This window comes from Chaetodon trifascialis, chromosome 10, assembly GCF_039877785.1.
Source record: "Chaetodon trifascialis isolate fChaTrf1 chromosome 10, fChaTrf1.hap1, whole genome shotgun sequence".
NCBI lineage: Eukaryota > Metazoa > Chordata > Actinopteri > Chaetodontiformes > Chaetodontidae > Chaetodon > Chaetodon trifascialis.
In genome coordinates this window covers 22,049,277-22,072,021 of record NC_092065.1, presented here as the reverse complement: position 1 = coordinate 22,072,021, position 22,745 = coordinate 22,049,277, and the positions used below count along the sequence as shown (strand labels likewise).

At 42.6% G+C, this 22,745-nt stretch overlaps 1 protein-coding gene across 2 annotated transcripts in view; it reads left to right on the top strand.

The window, feature by feature from the left end:
* Positions 1-22,126, top strand: part of gnao1a (guanine nucleotide binding protein (G protein), alpha activating activity polypeptide O, a) — a 97,927-nt gene extending 75,801 nt beyond the window's left edge. Inside the window, exons 6-8 of one of the 2 annotated variants that reach the window (XM_070972209.1) lie at positions 1,325-1,454; positions 16,851-17,004; positions 19,183-22,126. In XM_070972209.1, the coding sequence (XP_070828310.1) occupies positions 1,325-1,454; positions 16,851-17,004; positions 19,183-19,370 (472 nt within the window). In that variant the 3' untranslated portion in view covers positions 19,371-22,126. Of the gene's footprint in view, positions 1-1,324; positions 1,455-6,647; positions 6,802-9,147; positions 9,414-16,850; positions 17,005-19,182 lie in introns of those variants that run through there. The other variant, XM_070972210.1, reaches the window with a different exon arrangement.
* Positions 22,127-22,745: the final 619 nt, after the last annotated feature.

Below are 22,745 nucleotides of genomic sequence, written 5' to 3'. Positions count from 1 at the left end.
TGTGTCTCTTGCGGTTGAGTAGGTGGTGTGCTGGGTGTGTTTTGCTGAGAAGCTCTAAATATTGTCAGATCAATTGCTATTATGGGCAGTCAGGCAGTGTGTGGGAGTGTGCAGTGTTCCTGCACTGGGTGTAACCCATCAACCTACCTACCATTATACCCAGCACATGTGGCACTGGATTCACTCCTCTCTGCTGGTGTAATTTTCAAGTGGATTTTAAAAGCCACAAAAACACAGCTTATACATTAGAAAGTGGCCGTTTGAAGCGTATGATGTCAAAGGTTCAGTCTCAGATATACAGTTTATGAACTGTTGATTTCTTGATCTCTACCGTATTCCTCAGAAGGTCTCAGGTCTTGGTCTAGAGTCCAGTACCTTCTCTCCAAACATCCCATATCTTAAAACCTGCTGCATGGTCTGATCAAGTCAGCATAATTACAGATGCAGAGGAGAGGCAGGAGAATCATTGTCGGTGTCAGAAGCGGGCGAGTGTTTTCTGATTGGTTGGTTTTTGGAGCGTACCAGCAGCCAAGCTTTGAGTATTTCCTCCTAAATTTCTGACTCTGTCAGAATTCTGCTGTCTTTGATCACCAAATCTCCGAATCTGCTGTCAGTGGACGTGCCTCACAGTGCGATCCACAACCACTCTTTTCAGTTACTACCAGAGACTTCCTCTCCTGATTGTCAGCTCTCATCTCAGAAAGCAAAAAAAAAATCTCAGATGGGCAGTAGAGTCTGTACATGACTCATACCCAGTGAGACCACACCACATCCAAAGGATAGAATTACAATAAGATGAACACTGCCAGACTTTATGAGATCCCATGTCTGTCTCATATACTTTAGGGAGACTGGCTGAGCGTTTTGAACCCCGTAAAAGAAAACAATAGTGTGGAAAGGAGACTTTCCAGGAGCACACATTTGGGTGTTGAACCGAGAAGCTGGATTATAAAACCTGAAAGTGACAATATCAGATTGTTGCAGGGAAGAGAACCACTTTATGGACTGGGAAGAGGGCCAGAGCTGTCACATCTGAACACAGTGTGCCACTGCTGGAATAATGAGCCAGCAGGAAAACAGAAACAGGCCCAGTTTATGAATGGACCTACAAACTGACCGCAACTGAGAATGCTGAAGGAGCTGCCAGCCTTAAGAGGCCATTGTCTTTCCACTTTGGTTTCCACAGCTGTGTATACGGCATGTTCACAGTCTGAAGTTAAACATTTCATCGGTTCAAATTTGACTTGTCTCATCAGACAGTAAGAAAGAAAGAACAAGAACGGGTTTATGTGTGTGCTTGTTCACGTCTGTCTCTGTCCATCAGGCTGTTCGATGTGGGCGGTCAGAGGTCGGAGAGGAAGAAGTGGATCCATTGTTTTGAGGATGTCACAGCCATCATTTTCTGTGTGGCGCTCAGCGGATACGACCAGGTGCTGCATGAGGACGAGACCACGGTAAGGACAGCTGTTCACGTGTTTGTCCTCTCTTTTCTCTGTCACTTTGTGGCCTTCTGGCACATTTCTAAATATTGGAAGACACCTTTTAAGGGAGATTTTATCAACTAGCACCAGTAATGCTATTTTATATATTCAGGATGTGAGAACATGGCAATAATCCCTTCATACAGCCTGACACAGGCTGTCTAACAGCTAGTGTGAAGACAGAGTATCCACTTGTTCTATATGTAGAAACGATGTGTAAGCTGACATTAAACACATGGTCTGTGTGAAAGCTTGAGGCAGGGAGGGATAAATGTCTGGTGCTCTTTGACGAGCTGCAAAATAAATTAAGCCATGAAAGTCCTAAAATGTGCGTATTTACATGTTATATATAATCTTTTCAGATGTCTTTTCAAATATGCGGTGTCTCTAATAACGCTGAAGCATCAGCAGTGGTCTGCCTCGCTTCATGCTTTCCCTACAGTCAGGACAGAGTGTGAATTTCTATGGTGTTCTCTGGATGTCCTTCTGGTAAACCATCATTATGTTCGGCTGAACTCTGGTGTCATAGCAGAACATGTAAATACATCAACAGAATACCTCTGAGGGCCACATTCAAAACACTTGCTGGACGTGTTTGTTTAACAAAGCACTGAATCCAACAATGCTCTGTCTCTAGTGAACGCACTGTTTGGATGGTTTCAGTGCTTTTTCTCTAAATCATTCCTCCCGGCATCGACGCTGCAAAACAAGTTGCATTCTGGTCACAACAAATGTTTTAAATCATGGGAAGGACGTGCAGTATCTTATGTGTATGAGGTTGCTCTCAAGGCAGACTGTGTTGACTGCAGCGACATGCAGGTGTAGACCTCATCCATGAAGTACTTTGTAGGAAATTCAGAGTTGAATTCTCTCAATAAATTAATATAATATGAAATAAAGAATGTCTGCTGGGTGAGCACAGAACATTACTGGCACATAAAAACCTTATACACCACAAATTTGTACAATTCCCACATTTTTTCCACATTGAAAAACTGGCTTTGTGTGTGTATCTTAAGAGCTCTGCAGTGATAAAACTGCAAAAAAAAAACAAAAAAAAACTATACACCTATCACACGTGTGGTGAAAAACCAGCTCCTGCAATAGCAAGACTCAGCTACAATGGAGCAGCTCTGTGCTTCCTCAACAAAAGGCCACAACCAGCCATGTGGCTGTAAAGCTGATACCATGTAACCTAAAACAAATAAGCTGATTTGAATGCACCGTGCTCACTGCTATTTATAAGCCTGAAGTGTATCCTCTGAGAATTCCAAGCTGGGAAATTGTGTGCAGTAGCTGCTCTATTTATGCAGATGTCGTCAAGCCTCCCCCTGAGCTGGGAGCAGCAGAAGAACGTCAGACGAGGAGAGGAAATATCCATCATGAAACACGCTCGCACACAGCTTCTCGTACGAGTGCTGCATATCTCAGTCCATTTAATTGGTGCGTGGTGTTCTTTTGCTCACATGTAGGCAATGTAAGGTCATTGTGATACTGTGAGCACAGCTGCTGCCATTGTTGATGGCAGAAAATGTCTCAGCTACGTACAATAGTAAACAGAATTTCCATCCCTCAGAGTGAAAGAACAATGGCGTATATCTAGACTCTGTAAGTCCATTGTAAAAGATACCGGTTTTTCATCTGACAGAACCTCGGCAGATCCGACTGTAGAGCAGTGATAAGAGATTTTTTAATAAAGGGGCTGTTTGATACAGCCGCCACTATTACCTTTCCACCAACACAGCCACAACTAAGATGCCAGTTCCAATAGATGAATGCAAGGTATGGGTCCACCAAAAAAAGAAAACGAAGCATCCCAGATTTCTATCTGTTCAGACAACATTAATAGCAAACCTGCTAATTTTTTATCTGTGAGACGGTGTTCTGATCAGCATTATGTGTTATCATTAAAGAGCAAACACGAGTGTGGGAGTTCTAATTACCAGGCAAATAACCCAATGTTTTTTTGCAAGCGCCCACATCCTCCATCAGTTCTGCTACCAGACACACTACCAGGCATGTGATTCAGAAATTACAAGTATGGTGCACAGTAAAAATATTCTACAATCAGAAAGCCAAAGATGACGCCCCTTCAGTGATGGGAGTGATAAAATAATACATATCCCTTTTGGGCAGTTCATTAAAATCATCAAATCTATTTCCACCTTTTTCCCTCATACAGTAATACTAATCCTGTTTTAAAGTCTCAGTATACCAGTCTCTTATGAAGTAAGATGACGCATATATGCATTTATTATTTTGATTTATTTGACCTGCATATACATAGAACAATGTTTCAAGCTCTTAATAGTGACTTCCAGTATGTCAAGACATGTGACATAGTTTGCATGGGTGAGTTGAAAGAGGTCACATACGTTTTGTGGTCACATTTGCATTTCTATTTAAATTTTAGCATCAAGTAAAACAAAGCAGGTTTTCTTTAAAAACAACAAATTATTGATGACCGTAACCATAAAGAATATACGTTTCCTTCTCAGTGCATTCAGTTCAACTTTAGACTTCTAAAGACCTTTTTAATACCACATAGAATGTCATTTAATAACTGTTTTATGATCATACAGTCCAAAGTATAAAAGTAGGATGGAAAGTATATTAATATTACCTAGAATTATTCATGATTATATCACATTTTTTCACTGCTTCCCAGCAGTATATTACAGTAATTTCCACTGATTTAATAATTATAACAGATGCATCCTGGACCCGGATGAGTGGCATAAAATGGAAGGATGGATTAACCAATGGAAAAATGATTCGTTGTTTTAAATTCATTAAAGTTTTTGCCAGAATCGACACTTGCTCATGATGAGTTGATCGGCTTCTGAGCTACTGAAGCTAACAGGAGTGACGGTGGTGAAAGTGAATGAAATACCTTATTAATGGGGAACTGTTTTGTTTTTGAGTGTTATTTTTCTTTAGAGAGGACAGTAGAGCAGTAATAGACCACCTCTCTCCATGCTGAAGGTTCTGACTGTATAAATCCATATAACCATCATGTGCTGTATGGCCACAAACACACACGCATGCAGTGCAACACTTACAACTTTTGCTTTGTAATTCCCTTCATTCTATAGAAGAAGTGCTTGCGTTGTGTGTTTTTCTCTGCCTCTCCTTGTCTTGTTGCTATGAACACACACACACACACACACACACACACACACACACACTCACACACAGTCTGTACTCTGAAATGACAACTGCTCCTGGTGAACACTGTGTGGATTAAGTCCTGTCCTCCTGCCTCTAAACACTTTCTTTGCAGCACTAGGGGTGTGTATGTGTCTATATGTGTGTGTTTAGGGCGTGGGGTGGGGGTGGGGGGTCATGTAAAGGAAGTGGGACGTAGCTGGGTGGGCGGGTCCCTTGCATTTCCTGTTCCTGCTCTAAGCTCCACCCTGCAGCATCTCTGGCTCCTTCCGCTCCTCCTGTCACTCTCGCCATCGACTGTCCTCTCTAACCAATCAGCAGTCAGATCTTCTACAGATGCCCCACCCACAGACAGGTATGAAACCTCCTGATAGGTTGATACACTCACCATGAGTTGAAAGCAGTGCCTCTTTCTGTTTGTGAACCAAGGATGTGAATTGTCAGTGTGCGTCTTTGCACAGCTTCGTTTTCAGCTCAGCAGAATGTTTTATTGCATGTCGTCTGTCTGTCTCTCTGTCTATCTGTCTGACTGACTGTCTGTCTGTCTGTCTGTCTGTCTGTCTGTCTGTCTGTCTGATCACTTTATTATTTCTCTAAATTATTGTACAGCTATTTAAACCTCCTCTCCTCTGTCTCTTGCCTGAATCTCCAGTAATGTATCTGCAGTTCTCGTTTCCTGTAATCTGATTGGTTGATGGGCCCCATCAATCACCTTTTCTCTACACCCCCATCTTAAACTTTGTAATCGGGTCATAAACAGAGAGAAGCTGCTTTCAACTCATTCTTTGAAAGAATCAGTCTCATCTGTTTCCATCAATAGGCACCTTTGTATGCAGTCTACACAGGTTTCTTAACCGATTACCTTTTTTTTTTGCATGAGCACTAAAAACTAAAACCAACAGTTTTTCACCAGATGCCACAGATTTCATTAGCTAGCACAGCAGTGGACTCTGGTGAGAGCTGATCAAGGTAGACTGATTTGTGAAGTGCTTTTGCTAACAAAGCATTCTACTTTTGCTAACAGGAAAATCTAGAGAGCCAAAAATCCCATCATCTACTAAGAAAAAAAGTGCCTAATGATGAAAAATCAAAATTCTAAAGTTAATTTGATATTTAATGTATTAATCATTATTAACTTACTATGATTTCTAGCAATTTTAGTTTCATTTTAGATGCTAATTTAGCAGTGTTTACATCAATGCCTTGTATATTGTTTTGTTGCAGCATTTATTCTTTACAGACTCTGTGGAGTTTTCATTGTACGCAGTGCTTTTTATTCTGTTCACATTCAGCCTCTCTTACCAAAATGCATTTGCTGTATCCGGCCTGAGGAATGTGTTCAATTTTCTACCTCAGAAAACATTTGCAAAGCTCTTGATTTGAGTGTGCATTGTTTACATCAGCTCATTTTGCCTCTTCTCCTCCTTCATTGGCGCACTGTTGCCTTTATAATTCTGTACCTCCACAAACTGCCTTCTGCAGTCTGCAGAAATGTAGATTACATTAACGCCTGCTCACAGTGAGCAGGTAGACCAACACACTCAATGCAGAGAGCTTCTCTTCGAGCATTGCTGTACAGTACCCCTATTGGTCAAAAAACTCCACAGGGTACCTTTAAGCTATCATTTATTCAGGGTTACATGCTGTACTAGGGTTAAAGTAGGCAGTGGCTCACAGCTTAAACGCTAAAAGTGCATGGCTTTGTTTAACTCAGCAGCAGCAACCAGCTTACTAATAACTTCTGTTACTGATATGTTGATGCACACATGCACACACACACAAATACCACTGACTGTGCAGAAGGAAATACTGTGTCCATAGACAAGAGGAACTCCTCATTTTCAATTTTGGTTACTCAGTTCCTCTTTGTTTTGCAGTGATGTGTCTGCAGTATGTGTACTTTTGATTTGGCTACTTCTTTTTGCATTTGTGCATTGTGAGCATGCAGCAGAGTGTGTTTTAAAGCCCATTTAACCCTTACCTATGTCTTTTCCACAGAACCGCATGCACGAGTCTCTGAAGCTGTTTGATTCCATCTGTAACAACAAGTGGTTTAAGGACACCTCCATCATCCTCTTCCTGAACAAAAAGGACATCTTTGAAAACAAGATCATTAAGTCATCACTGTCCATCTGCTTCCCTGAGTATACCGGTACATATCCATACACTTGAGACTGATTGTCTGGTACTAGCTCATACTGTGTAATATGGAGACTAAGAGGGACTGAGGCCGCTGAGGTAGAGCACCCACCAGCCAGTTTTCACAACCATTTAAAGAGTAGCTGATTAAGGAAAGACAAACACTCCTAACTGTTTGTCGAAGAGTCATTGACAAAGCATTTTAACGCTAAACCCATCTCCTAAATCTGTGAGCGTCTGGGCGTAGTCCAGGGTCCTTTTGATTGGGTCACTGCTTTGAGAAAATGTGTATATTTATTCAAATGGAAGTGGTTTGAGCTGATCTCAGTGATCTGTGGAGAATTATGTGTCCTACCAAGACATTTTCTCAAATAAGGAAAAAAAAAACAGTTTGGTGCAGTTTGTGTTAAAGTTGTTCAAATAACCAGCGAACGTTGAAGTAATGTTTGTCAAATACTCCCACCTGACAGCCCAGCTGCAGGTGGTTCTATGAGAGACATGTCCCAGATCAATGTCTCTCTAGTGTCTTTTCCTCCACAATATTAGATTATTGCAACGTGTCATCCCACCAAAATGTTTAATGAGCTTTCCCATTTAGAGTAGCTATAGTAGTATATACTAAAGTAGTTTTTCATCAAAGCACTGTCAGTACCAGTTGCCTAAACTAAGAAGAGCATCCACATGAATAATCAGCTTCAACACAGATAGAGCAGAAAATCATTGGCTGCAGCTGCTTGTGTTTCTTGACGTTAGTTACCCACCAGGTAGGGCCAGACTGAACAAATTAGAATCCACATGCTAGTTTAGGTGACTCCCGCGAGTTCACCTCTCATAACAAGATAATGCTTTGACAACAAACAGGCCACTGGAGGCCACTGAAGTCAGCCTTTACAGCTTCAGTTAGAAGTTGATGTGCAGTGGAAGCCAGCAAATTCTTGAGCAGACGATAACGAGGATGATGAGGAAGAGAGACAAATTATGAATTAAGTTTTTGTGGAGCAACGGCTGCTGCTTCAGTACGAAGGTGTGTTAGGATGCAGAATTGGAGTCAGGAGTGGTGGGATCGTGACCTGAATGGCTTCACACACGACAGATTTCATCCAAAATTTCGGGATGTTTTAATTACATCTCTCCTCAAGACACTCAGTTCAAGCAAGTGACGTCTCAATATGACTGTTTAGACTGAGCTGTGTCCAATGTAGGACCACATGTGAAAGTGACAAAGACAAATTTAAATTAATCAAATTAATTTCATATATTGCTCAGCCCTATGTTTAATTAACAAACACAGCTGGCTAAATCAATCACTGTGCACATATTAACTTCATTTTTGCAGTCATCATTTATAGCATCGACCTTTATCTTAGGTATAAGATAAATAAGGTGAATTTGGCACTGTATTCAATGTAAAGGTACAAAATAAAAGATTGAGGGCAACAGAAAAAAGCAGCTCAGCTCCAACGCAGGAGCAAAACAAGGATGAGAGTGAAAGAAGCAGAAAAGTACGATACAAGAGACAACAAGACAGACAACGTAGGAAAACAACAGAACGTGAGAAAGACAGAGCGAGCAAGAGTGTGAGAAAATTAGGGAAACATAGACAAAGCAAGACTGTGGGAAAGCAAGATGGAGAGACCAAAACAGCGAGAGTGTGAGAAAGAGAGAATTAGGATTCCAAACCTGTTTCTTCTGCTCTTCTCTCCTCTTCATCCCTTTACACAGCCAGACCTCGTGCCTGTTCTGATGCTGCTGAAGCAGACAGACCACAGTGCAGCTCATGGCTGAGAGTCAGTTAGATGTTAGTGACGCTTTGAGCAGACATGACCGCAATCACTGGGATCTGACTCATTCCAAAGGCATTACAACAAATTAAAACTTGCGTGCCAAATGCTTACAGTGCAAGGAGAAGTAACCCTCACAGTTAAGTAATGGACTAAAAGGGCATACATTCGGTACTGCTGAAAATTGAATCAGGAGGACCTCACTGCTGTCACACTTGTTCTGCTGCTGTAGAGAGGCTTTGATACATTGGCAATATTCAGAAACTGGCAGACCAATAACAAGCCATAACATTTTCCGTCACATTTTATTTGTCAGCCCAAAATCAGTTTTCCATTTTGTCCAAAAAAAGCCGTCTGTGTATCGTATTTGTTAAAGCTTGGCCAGCACTAAGCTCGGCCCTCTGTACACCTCAGCAGAATGTGTGCTGAGCCAGGGAGTCACAGGTTATGTTTTCAGAAAATAGTGCTGATACAGAAAATGTGTGATAGCCCACCGATACCAAGGTTCAGCTAGCAACAGCTTTTAAGCCCTCACCTAACTCCCACTGCATGTCATCTCTCTCTGTGTCTCTCCTCAGGTCCAGACACGTACTTGGAAGGAATAGCGTACATTAAGTGTCAGTACGAGAGCAAGAACAAGTCAGCCAACAAAGAGGTCTATTCCCATGTGACCTGCGCTACAGACACCAACAACATCCAGTTTGTGTTTGATGCTGTCACTGATGTCATCATAGCAAATAACCTGCGGGGCTGCGGCCTGTACTGACCATTCTGTTCAATATTAGCCAATGGATGAAGGGTGCTTGACTTGTATTTGCCTGTGCGGGGGTTCCACTGAGGTTGTGTGGCCCATGTCAGTGATGTCATCACTCAAATATGGGGTATGGGCTGTGTTCGTGATGACAACATGATGCTTTACTGTAAGACTGGCCATTGGTCCAACGTGAGTCTTAAATAATGAATTGATTGGTTGAGTGGCAGGTTGGTGGGTTCATTCATTTGTTGGTTGAGACTTCTTTTAATGTATTTGTCTTTTTTACTCCCCCCTAAACAAGAAGCAATGGAAAAATTCCACTAACACCGTACTTTTAATTGTACCAAAAGTCCAAATCTTTTGCTGTTGTGCTGCTGAAGTCTTGCACAAATTGCACAGTCGACACTTCAGGGGCACAAAGGTTCCTCAGACCTGTTTGTACATACAGTTTTGCTGTGTTACTCAAAGAGCGAGATGGATGGCAAATTACATGGTGGTAAGTGCAGCCATCATAGGGGCTCTCCAGTTGTCCCCCAAAACTGGCGTAATCAGAAGCACTTCTCTCCCCCAAAGTATTTCTAATTAATTTAAATTCAGCTTGAGTTGCTCCTCTTCTTCGCCCTGGACTTACGCCTCAGTCACACGAGGCTGATGGAGCTGAATACATCAGTATGTTGTGCAACATGTTCAGTTCACTCTAAGTTTGCGTCCAAAGATGTTCTTCAGACTTCATGTGACTTTGCCATGTGCATGAGATAATAGACTGTAGACTAGATTACGTTCAGCCTAATGAGAGGAAATTCACTGAAAACCGTCAGTCATCAGCAAAGAAACTGTAGTTCTATTTATATTGTGTAAAATAGCTCTTTGTGCTCGCCTCCTTCATTATTTTGTATGTTGTTCGTTGTGGTTGCTGGTGACAGGCCTGCCCTCATGTTTGTGGTTACTGCATAGTGTCTGATTGCATTGTTGCACTAAGCCATGCTCTGTAAATATGGAGCTCCAGAATGACCAGCATTCAGTCAATAAATAAGACATTATGAGTCAAGTCATCATATGAATAAATGGAGAAGAAATAGATGGGCCAATGATCGTGAAATTATTTTAAAAGCATCAAACACAATAATGAATGTCGTAGCAGCTGCTGAGCCTGCAGAGAGGCTGTGACCATGTGAGTGTTCCTTATGTGAGAAGACTGAAGTGAAAACATACTTTTAAAGATAATTGCTTTAATAAAACAAAAATTAACCATCATGAAATTTTAAAATAAGAATAATTACATGATTTCAGTTTTAATTCTGTATTAATTCATTTCTAATTTCATTAGTTTGTATATTTTTCCATTTTTTTATGATTTAGTTATAATAATACGTCTACTTGTAATAATGCCCTGTTCATTGTTAGATTTTAATATCATATAATATCAAACCGCCTTGCTTCACATGATGCCTCAACAAGAAGGACCCTTTAATTCCACAGAGTCCATTCATCTCGTCCTGTCCTCCAGTGGCCTTAGAGAAACACACAGCCTCCCACCAGCCTCAGTGTAGCAGAGCCTCGTTCAGTCAGAACCTGTGGGAGGAGGGGGATTATCAGAGTGGACTGTTCAGTGTATTAAATGTAATGAGACCATTTAGGTAATCCCACTTAGGAAACATGACAAATTTATGGCACTTCGGTTGCCTCGTCCAGCTTTTAAAGGCCCAACATGTCCAACTTAAAGGCCCTTATGTGCAGGATTTCAGCATTTCTGGCTTTGACAGTAATGAGGAACGCCTCATTTTTCACTCATGCCATTAGAACCATTTGAAACATGCTACACTCACAGTGGGGCTGTTAGAATAAGATTATATTATTCAGAAAGTGATTAGAAGACTACTGTTTTGTATTTTGTGATGTCATTTGACTGAAGCGTGGACATGGTCATTGGGAGTTCGATCATCTTGTTGAATACGGTGCAGCAGACGTTCATACAGCAGAGCTGAGCTGTGTGTTTCCACGTTGCAGGGGAACAGCGTCATTATAACCTCAGTGTTTTGGCCTTGGATGCTTTTCATTAAATTTATTTTTGGTCCCCATAAAAGAATATAGTTGAAATAGTATTTTTGTTTGCTTTTTTTGTTGTTGCTGTTTTTTGTTGTTGTTGTTGTTGTTGTTTTTTTTGCTTTATTTGTTTGGGGGGGTTTTGTACAAATGCATAGCTAATATTTCAATTTCTGGTGAGGAATTTGCTTTCTATGCCGTCATCCTTCATCTCCTGCGGATGTCACCTCTGGTCAGATTTTAGGATTGATTTTCTCATGTTGCGGCGAGTATGGGTCCACTATAATATCACTTTAAACGAAGAGCTGCGCAGTGTGCTGACTCAACCACACAATTCCCAGATAATGCTTCAAAGGAAGCATTGATTTTATAGGGCCCTGGGGCCGCATCCATTGTGTGGGGCTGCACAGTGTAATATCCCTATTGTCCACCACTCTGCCTTAATAAGCCAGAGGTGAGCTTTGAAAGATTGTGTGCTGGTGGGTACATGTGGTCCTCTGGGACTAGAATGTCAACCTCGTGACTATTATTTTAGCCCTGATGTTTTGTTTTCTGCTGAGCGAGTTCCATTTGTGCCGGGCGGGAGGCGTCCCAGAGCTGCTGTAGGATTGAGGTCTGATGTAGAGCACAGCTTAGGGGAAACCAAAAGTGATGCGTGTAGTTTGTGGGAACAGATCAAGTTTGAGCCTTGACATTAAAGGCAAAGAGCTGCATACAGCAGCAGGAAAGTATCATCCAGCCCCCCCTCTCTCTGTCTTTAAGCAACAGTTTGCAGCATCACATAGAAAGTGAGCTTTGTTTGTCTGTGGGACTTGCTTGAATTGACTGAGCTGAGTGTGTTTACAGCTTTACTGGTGTGAGTGCTCCCTGGCAAACAGAGGTAGAGAGCTCCTTTATTTATTTATGAGCAGGGCATTTGCTATATTCCACTCTTCCCTCGACACTCGAACAGCGAGGGCGTGTCTCCACCCTCTGCTCAGAGCTGCCTTTAAAAAAAAAAAAAAAACAGGTAGATGACGTCATCGGCTCGTCCTACCACATCTGTGCCAACTTTTCCCAATTAGAGACAGAGAGCTGCCTGAGGCTGTTGATCAGCCTGCTGTGTGTGTGTGTGTGTGTGTGTGTGTGTGTGTGTGTGTGTGTGTGTGTGTGTGTGTGTGTGTGTGTGTGTGTGTGTGTGTGTGTGTGTCTGTATCCTGTGTGTGTGTGTGTGTGTATCCTGTTTGTGTATTCCTATGTGTTTACCAATTGTATATAGTTGCCTGTGTGTGTGTCTGTTGATAGTACAGGAAAGGTCAATGTGTGTGTATGTGTGTGCGTGTGCGTGTGCTACGTGCTTATGAACATGTGCATGTGTTCTGTGAGAGACAATGCCAGCCCATGGGTGTTGTGGTGGAGTCAGTATCTGTGGATTAATTACCCAGAAGGCACCTGTCTACCCTTTCCACACACACAGGCCCTCAACATGCGCACACACATGCACATGCACACGCACACACACATACACGCACTGAAGACACAAACACACCCGTGGGACTTCAAAATGTCACAACACCTTACTCGGCGGTGCCAAATGATAGCAGCGTGTCCGACCAAAGAGCCTCCGCTGTTTTTCGGGTTCTTCTGCCAAACGTGAAGTCTACTGCTGAAGGCTTTTAGTTCATCATCTTCTCCTCGCTCATTGCATTAATATTACATGGCGTGAAAGGAAAACGATCTTACTGCATTAGCTCTGCAATTGTTTGTGTCAGGAAGTGCTTCACTTTTGGAGATATGACTTGAAATACGCAGATATCATCAGCAGCGTTTCCCTGAAATCATGTGAAAAGGAGTCCGCATAAAATATTTCTGTCCATTCGCTTCTTAACTGCACATCTGTCAGTAGTCACTGCGCGTAGAAGCTCCCCTGCTTTTCTAAAATACATATCAAAGTGCGCGCCTGTCCGCTTTGTAATTAAACTTTTGCTCTATAGCTGAATTATGCTTCTGCATAATTAGATTACAGGCTTTTTCTGTGTGCTGCCTCTGTAAAAGCGCCCTAACGTTTGCTGTGTGAATAATTCAGTTTAGCGTCATCCTCACTCAATGCAGGCCAGGACGCTGGTGGAGCCTCTGCTGTTAGAATAAAACAAAGACACCCTCGCCTCGCCCTTTTCTTTTCTTTTTTTTTTTTTAAATACATGTATGCCACTGTGTTTATGCCTGAAAGCCTTAAGAGCAGCCAGCGGTAGGCATGGGCTGAGGAACAATGGGCTGGTGAAATTTCCATCCTAAGTATGTTAGCAGCTCCGATTCACGTTCAGATGAAAGGAAATGCCTACATTTATGTTTGCCCTCAGGGTGTCAGTGGCAGCATACTGTTCGAGCTTTGTCTTCCACCTTCTTTTATGCCGGTGTTAACCTCGGGCGGCGCACAGAGCGAGATCCAGCCGTGTTTCTATTGGACAGATTCTTCAGTGGCATACGAAACGAGTCAGAACTATCAGATGCATTTAAAAGTGAATTACCCCAATTTATTCCCAATCTGTAACAGCACTTAAATACATCACTGCATTAGCAGAAAATTGAATTTAAAGCACCCTAACTGTGTTTTTGCATATTTAAATCAATTATTGCAGATCACAGACAGTGTGTTTGATGTGCTGTAGTGTTTTTCAGCCTTATGCTAACCTTCATGTTATACAGTAATGAAATCACCTCGCAGACTCTTGAAATGTGCGTTAGGCACAGTAATCCATCACTCTTGTCAAAAAGTCATTATCGTAGTGTGAAAATGCAGCTGTAAGTACAGATTGATTTTTTTTTTTAGTCTATATTACCTTGTCACGCTAATGTATTGCAATTATAGCAACACAGACATGATCATTGTGAGCTCAAAGCAAGTAACAAAAGTACACAAGTTTAACGAAAACAAGTGGAAGTCTAGAAAAACAGATTCAGGTAGCACAGTGATTTATCTGCACCTCTTCACAAACTGTGGGGTTCTAGAGGTTTGGTGATGTATGGACTGCAAGCAGGGCTGGTTGGTGGTCTACACATTGAACAAGAAAGTAGCTATCAAGCTAACCACTCATCAGAGTCAGCTATCATACTAGTTTGATCAGAAACAGAACAGTGAGTTCTCACAGTTTATTCAAGAAAGGTATTTGTACCATCCGGTTTTCCCCATGTTTTCTGTGGAGCAGTTAATTCTCTGACAGAGGAGGTTGAATAAAACTAGATGGTCCAACACAGCTGATGAGCTTCAAGAGCTTCGTCCAGTTTGGCTTTGCATTCCTGCAAGGGTCAGCATTGTTAACACATGTTGCTGTTGGTCAATGGCTCCAGTTCGCATGTTCACCAAAGCAGAATTTAGACTGAAAATATGCTCTTTTCACTTCCACCCCTGCAGGCTTGTCCAATAATTGTTGCGATTCCACTGGAATGAATTGATTTTTGCCTTTTTGAATGCTGTTGTGACCAGGCCTTTAACACAACAACACACGCTGACAAACCTTTAGTTAACGTGTATGTGATGAACAGGAAGTGGATCAAAACATGCCCGCTGTGCAATTAGAAGCAACTGTGAAGCCGCATCCACCCTTTCTTTATCACGGTATAAAACCTGTGCATGCAGGTTGGAGGAGAACAGAGCAGTCTGATTAAACGGCAGCTTCATCCGTGGTAGACTGAACTCATTTGATTTCCTCTCACTGTAGCTGCCTCGAACACGTAAACCTCTCATTCCTCTGAAGTTATTAGTAGTTTGTTTGGTGGAGTTGATGCTTCCTGCGCGTGTGTGTGCGTGTGTGCATGTATGCGTGTGTTTGTGCTTTTCACAACCTGTCTCCAGTCCTGATGAATTACCAATAAACCCCAAACAACCAGTGGGAAATGACAGCAGCGAGCGAGGCTGAGAGGATAGTGGCTAACACAGTTTATGTCCGGCTTCAGTCCCAGCGATAAATAATGGACTCCTATAGGCTGTAGTGAAGGAGAAATTTGTGGGTAATGTAGTCTGAGGCCATGCTAGTGAGGATTTATGGGTAATGGTGTCTTTTTTAGGTGGCTCTGATGTGAATAATGCAATCAGTGGTTCATTCAAGTAACAAAGGTCCTACTTTATCTGGCAGCAGGTGGCGGCACAAAAGAAATGTTTGCAGCTTGGTGCCATTCCAGTGCCTCAGCAACATAAACAATTTCCCACAACGGCAGCCAAATGAAGAACTGTTCTGACGAATGTTTGAACCCAGAGTTTAGTGCCAAATGTTTCCCGTGTTACATTTAGATGAGCTTCTGTGGTGTCTTTTTGCTCAGCTGTCTGTGCTTCCATTTTAGAGGTAGAGTTTTGTCTGTAAAAGCTTTGGGGTTGTCTCTCGATATGTTCCGTTCCCTCTCAAGCTGGCTAATTGGTGAAACGAGCACTCATGCCTCTGCAGAGGCAGGGAGATCCTGCTCTACCGCTGGACTGGCAGAGGATTCAGAGAGCCGCAGGGCACAGGACCGTAGTGGACTTTCTGGACTTTAGCAGGCAGAGTGTAAGCTGGTGAAAGTCCTGTCAGGCTCTCAGCTGTTTAGCCTTCAACCCTCTGATGTCCACATCTTTTAATCCCTCTGTCAATACCAGTCAGCACCTGCCTAGAAGTACAGATGACTTACAGCAAAATCCTCAACCCTGTTCTGTGTGTATTTGCGTGTGTGCGTGTGTACATGTGTACTGTATGTGTGTGCATGTGTTGTATTTTACCGAGCACTGTACCATGTCTGCTGTATCTCCCTCACTGCTGTGATAATTTATTGAAAGTTGTATTTATACAAGAGAAATGATAATAAAGCACCACATGAGTAACTTGATATGGTTGATTATTTTGCTGACCTAATTTCATTTGTGTGTGTGTGTGTGTGTGTGTGTGTGTGTGTGTGTGTGTGTGTGTGTGTGTGTGTGTGTGTGTGTGTGTGTGTAGGCAGTATATTCAAATGGAAATACTGAGGATGTTTGTGCATTTTGTCTCTTTCTTTCTCTGTTTTCCAAGAACTCTGATTATTTCTTGTAATTGTTGGAAAGCATTTCCTCACTGTGTAATCTGACACTGCCGCTGTTTCTTGTTGCTACTGTATGTGTGGGTGAGACAAATAAATCACCACTTTGTGCTTATAAAATGTTGCATTTGATTTCAAAGATGCGTGAGCAGTGTTGGCTCATCTGCATCCTCTTTGGCCTCTGGACTGGCCATAACGATGTTCTTTCTGCAGTCTCTTTGCCAGACTGTCACAGTGCAGAGGTTATGGATTGGTGGTAACTTAACCTTTCTCCTTCTTTCCTCCTCTCTCTTCATCATCATCATCATCCGTTCACTTTCCTCCCTGTCTCTCCTCGATATTTTCCCAACTCTTTCTCCTCTCCTCCTCCTCTGTTTAATCCTCTTCCTTTCACCTGCTCCCCTCATCTCATCTAACCCCATCCGTGTTTTTTTTTCCATCTTTTCTTTCCCTCCTCCTCCGCAGAATCGCATGCACGAGTCTCTGATGCTGTTCGACTCGATCTGCAACAACAAGTTCTTCATCGACACTTCCATCATCCTCTTCCTCAACAAGAAGGATCTGTTTGCAGAGAAGATCAAGAAGTCTGCGCTCAGCATCTGCTTCCCCGAATACACAGGTAGGGAGGAAAAAAAACAGGAGTGTGTAGGTGAGAAATAACAGCTTTCAAAACATATAAGCCTCAACAAAACTTGACAGGTGCAAAAAAAAAAAAGATTTCTTAGAGGATACAAATAGCTGTGAACCAGTGACACTGAATCCAGTTGCACGGGGGAGGAAACGAGAGCCCAATATATCATAAAGTGACTGATCCATTGGTTAGGCTGTAAAATGACAAAACGTGAAGAACACAGCTGCCCCTGCCAGCCTCCACACATTACTGAGGAGGGAGGATGGCAGTTCTCCTCATCTGCAGACGAGTGCAAAGTAGGATCAGTATTTAGTCTCAAGTATTAGTATTAAGTCTTGAAAATCTCTCTTTAGTGCAGTTAGGAATAGCTTATTTGTTTTCTTGATGAATATTAGATGAGACGATTGATGCCACACTGTATGTTAAATATGAAGCTATAGGCAGCAGCCAGTAAGAGTCGATACAAAGGGAGCTAAAACAAAAATCCGAAGAAGACGTCCCTTTATTAGTCACAACACACAACATGCAGAGTTACAGAGAAACTGCGCACGCCATGCTTAAGTGAAATTATTTTTCTGCTTTTAACCCATTCTGGTAAGTCCTTCCTCTGCGGCAGACCAGGAGCGGTGGGCTGCCAGCTGACAGCGGCACCCGGGACCCAGTTCCTTTTGTCACCATTGGTCAGGTGGTGATCTTCTTGCATGTTTTTAGTGGGGTTTTTTTATGGATACCCCAGGCGAACTTGGGGAGAACATGCAAACTCCACACAGAAAGGCCCCTTTCCTCGAGATAAGGGGCAGCAGGCATGTTGGAGGACACACCCACAGCGCCCCAGATGGGAATTGAACCCGGGACCATCTAGCTGTGAGGTGACAGTGTTTCCACCGTGCCACCAGCTGTTTCCCCTTTCCTGTTTTTATGCTAAGCTAGGCTAACAGGCTGCTCGCTGAAGCTTAATAGTTATCATCCAGGCGTAAGAGTGGCATCAATTCCCAAGTTTCAACAAGAAACAAAATGTCAAACTATCATTTCACTTTTGTCTTATGTTATCTCGTAAAACTGCTGATATGAAGATGCTGAAACTGAGGTAATGAAAGCAACACCAGTTTGAATGACTACCAGCTAATCTTAATGGGATTCCCTGAGGTGAAATAGCTGTCTGTGTCTCTGGCCACTGATTAATCGCTACTAGATCCAGCAGATATGTTGGTTTGCTCTGCGTCGTACCTCCAGAGCCGCGAGCACCAACCTGGACGTTTACTGCCGCTGAGTTGTAAACCATTCAGAGAAATGTGGCACTTTAAATCAAAGCAGCTGTTTGAGCCGCTGAATCAGTTTGAATGATGCGTTGTTAGGAGGAGATGAACAAAATATGTTTGATGTGGCCTGTTTGAAGAACTGCCTGACCTCAATTTGAAAAGTGCAACATACATGAAGATTTACTTGGCTGTGTCTGGAGGGACGGCAGAGAAGGAGTCAGCGATAGACGGAGGGAGAGAGGGGAGCAGCACACAGGCCGAGATAGACGCTGTGAGGAAAAAGCAGAAAGATTTCTTCACGTGGAGGTGAGAGTCGGATGGCGGTGAAAAGGAGGAGTTCAGGAGTCAGAGAGCAGGAGACAGTCACGCTCGGCCAGCCATGACGGGGGAGAGCTGCCTGCTAACCCCCTCACACAAACGATCCTCCTCATTTCTGTCTCTTGAGCTTTTCCTCTCTTCTGCTAACTACCGTCATAATCGCAGTTAGCCTATCTCTCCCCCTCCCTCGTCACGGCCTCCCTTACCTTCCCGCGGGAAGCCTTGGAGAATAATGCTCCAGAACTCTCACTTACGGGTCACGAATCACAGTTTCATGAGTAAAGAACAGAGACAATATCTTCTAAGTCAGAGAGCCACCAAACACGCAGTTTGAGCCCCGCTCAGACACTCTGTGACACTCATGTGGTTTCAGTACGTACTCTCCAGCACGTGCACACACACACACACACACACACACACACACACACACACACACACACACACACACACGCGCACGCGCTGAACATCCTTGAGGCCAGAGGAACATGGGAACATTGGGATGTCTGCGGCCAGCGTTCGGCCCTGAGTGTGAAATCAGTGCCTTTTTGATCATTCTGTCGTATGAGAGATGCGTCTTTTCTCCCTCCAGGACCCAATACCTACGAGGATGCAGCAGCTTACATCCAAGCACAGTTCGAGAGCAAGAATCGCTCTCCAAATAAGGAAATCTACTGTCACATGACCTGCGCCACAGATACAGGAAACATCCAGGTGGTGTTTGACGCTGTGACCGACATCATCATCGCCAACAACCTCCGAGGTTGTGGCTTGTACTGAGCCCGCCCACACACCCTGTAATGCCCTCCCCCTTTTGTCCCCTCTTCTCTCTCACCCCTCCTGTCCTCCCCCCTCCCCCCTGCCCCCTCCCGGCTCCTGTTCCTTTGACACTGCTCTGGAAATGACGATGGTGATGATGACGATTCTGCTGATTATTTAAAGAAAAAAGAAAGAAAAATGCAACTAGGTACATATTAATAATGAGGATAATTTAAAAAAAATAGGCATACGTATATATAAATATATATATATAATGTTTTTAGTTCTTGTCTCTTCTCGCTCCGACTTGTCCTCCTGATGGTCTTTGGCCTGCTGCCAAGCAAGCAAATTTGTTTTAGTAGAAAACACGAAACCCTGCAGCCTTGATAACTTCTTGAACAAAGTCAATGAAAGCCTCCGCTCCCTGTTCTCCTCTCTTTTCTTTCTCCGCTGTGTCTTTTGTTGTTAACAAAAACAAAACCTGTACTTTTTTTTTGCAGATTTTTTTTATTATTCCGATGAATATGACTTCTGTTTTATTTTTGTTGATCGTGTGTATATTTATTACGAGCATCAGTCTGTACACTGATTTTTATTCACATTTTGCCTCACCTTGACACTTTTATTTGTGTATGATTTTTTTTTTTTTTTGCTATATTAGTGATTATGTATAACTTTTTTTTTTTTTTTTTTTGCGGAAATACCTGAAAATGTTGCTAGCACTAAAAAACACTAGACAGGTCGCCGAAAACCTTAAAACATTCTCGAGACCTGCTGAAACTGACAACACTGAGTTTAACATTCGCCTTTTGTTTACATTAGCCAAGACATTTTAAGATGTTTGTTATCAATTTCCTCTCTGTTTTAGAGTAGCTTGGATCATTTTACTCCCTGCACTCGGCTTTTCACGGACAGGAAGTGAGGCTTCCTGTTTCCCAGACCTGGCCTCAGCCATTAGCCAACCATCGGTCATGGCCGAGCCTAAGAGCCAATAGGAAACGTGCTAAATGTCCTATCAGTGCCATGTAACAGAGGTACTGTACTGTAGATAGCTACGCTTTTAGAAGCAAGTACACAACGTTATAACTCTACTTTCCTCACTGTTATAACCTGTAGACCTACTAACATTCTCCATGTACTCACTCCTGGTTTGATAATGGTTGATTAATTTATTAATTTATTTATTGATCGATCGCCTGTCCTGCACATACCTCTGTCTCTCTCTTCATTTACACACCGCCATGCCTTTACTGCTCACACCTCCATCCATCCTCCTTCTTTTTGCCTTCTTGATGCATGGCGATCTGGCACCCTCATTTCGGGGTTCGAGGGCCCCTCCTCTCTTTCCACCCCCTCCCCTCCTCTTCTCCTCTTCCTCCTGAAGCCCTGACACAGATAGCATGTGATACTCAAGCCTTTGTATAAAGAGACCAGTTGATTCATAAAACCTCTAAAAAAAATCTTCACATAGATACTATTGAGATAATAACTTAAAAAATAATTTCAATAAAAATTGCAAAAGATGAATCAAAAATATGGAAAAAACACAAAAAAAAGAACTACGAGGACAGACAGCAGCCACAAGGAGAGAGATGACTGGTTCCTGAATGGGACGGGGCGGGGACCGAGAGAAAAGGGTTGAAAGGTCACGTGCGAGGCTTGGAAGAAGTGTAGATTTTGGCATTCTTACAGCGAAACGTAAAATTTAAACCCTCAGAAAAAAAGGACAAAAAAATCTACACCTATAACTACGATAACTAATAAAACCAACGAACGTGGGTATTACTACAGCATCGACAACAACCATCATGACGAACCTGTAATATTCTCAAAGGATAATCTTTCTTGTGCTTTGTAGCTACAAACAGTTTTTTTTCTCTATATCTCCCTTTTTTAAATAAAAAGATGTTTTGCAGAGGGTTCCAGTTTGACAGCGAGCTGATTTGGAACCGCGCCGATCTCAGACTGACCCCCGTGTTGTTGTAATGCTCTGAACTGTGCCCCACCCTCTCTCCTCTTACCGTTTTTGCCTGTTTCCCTGCATTAGAACCGTGTCCTCACTTTAGCCTGACTCAGAACGATTAAATATAATATTATAACAATATCTATTTTTTATTATTTCAGAAACAAAAAAAAAAGAAACCACTTTTTTTGGGGAGAGCACGTTTCTCGCTGCGTCTGCTAGTTAGGGACGCCGCATGTTCACACATTGACGCTGTATAAAGTCATGCTCCTTTCTTCTTCTTCTTCTTCTGTCTCTTTTCAGTTTGACACACACCTTCCAGGTCTACAATGAAAAGCACAGTTCTCACGTCACACGCACACACTTGCTTGCACTCAGACACACATACACACACAATAAGTAGATTTGGAAATTTGTTATCTATTCATGCCTAATCTATGTTACCCCTCATCGATCTATCTATCCATCTATCTATATAAACCTCTCTTTCTTGCCCTCTTGATTTCTAGTTTTTAAAAGAGAAAACAACTGTGTATAATGACATGATATACCTGTTTCTTTGGCATTCTGTTCCTGTTACCTTCATTCTTTTCATTATTACCCCTCTATGTTCTGTTCTTTACCCAGTGAATGCTTTTTTCTGTGCAGCTTTTTCTCTCTCTCTCTCTCTCTCTCTCTCTCTCTCTCTCTCTCCCTCTACTCCTCTTTAGTGAATGGTTGTTATTTCATGTGGGATGTCCGTGCTGGAAAAACCAATCGAATGTAGTGTTTACATTAAAAAGCCACTGTTTTCATGACAAAAAAAGCCAACCTCTTCTCGTCTCCGAGTCATTCACTGCCGCCGCGTCTGTTGAAGTTGAACCCCGCTGATGAAACATACGTTCTCTGAAAACTTTGCCGGTGTCGCAGATGCTGGGTTTTAATTCAGACACCTGGTAAACTGCGCAGTCAGATGGTTCACTGCCACCCAACAAAAACATAACACCTCAGTCGAAAGCTTGCCAGCAGAAACATGAAACACTCCCAAAAGCTGGAAAGGAGATCAGCACAGAAAGAAAGCAGCTGAAACAAAACCAGCTTCTGGATCATTGTTGGTGCACACTGTGACACCTAATGAGACAGTGCTGATGATCTCTTTTAATTGCATTTTAATAAGCTCTCACTGTTTACAGCTGGCTGTCCTATAGCCAGCAGCAAGCAGCCTGATACTGCTGCAGCCACAGAGGAGGACAATTATCTTAGGAGACAATTTACAATCGAGTCTGTGAAACATGGTGGGCCGACTCGAGTACCTTTTCAGCAGCCACAATTTAATCTGTAGAAAACAGATAACGTAGCCCTGTGTTTCATCTCAGCTCCTGCACCATCTTTTATGTGCACTTGGACTTCTCAAAGGATGCATATCACCTTTTTCTTCACAGTCACTGACTACT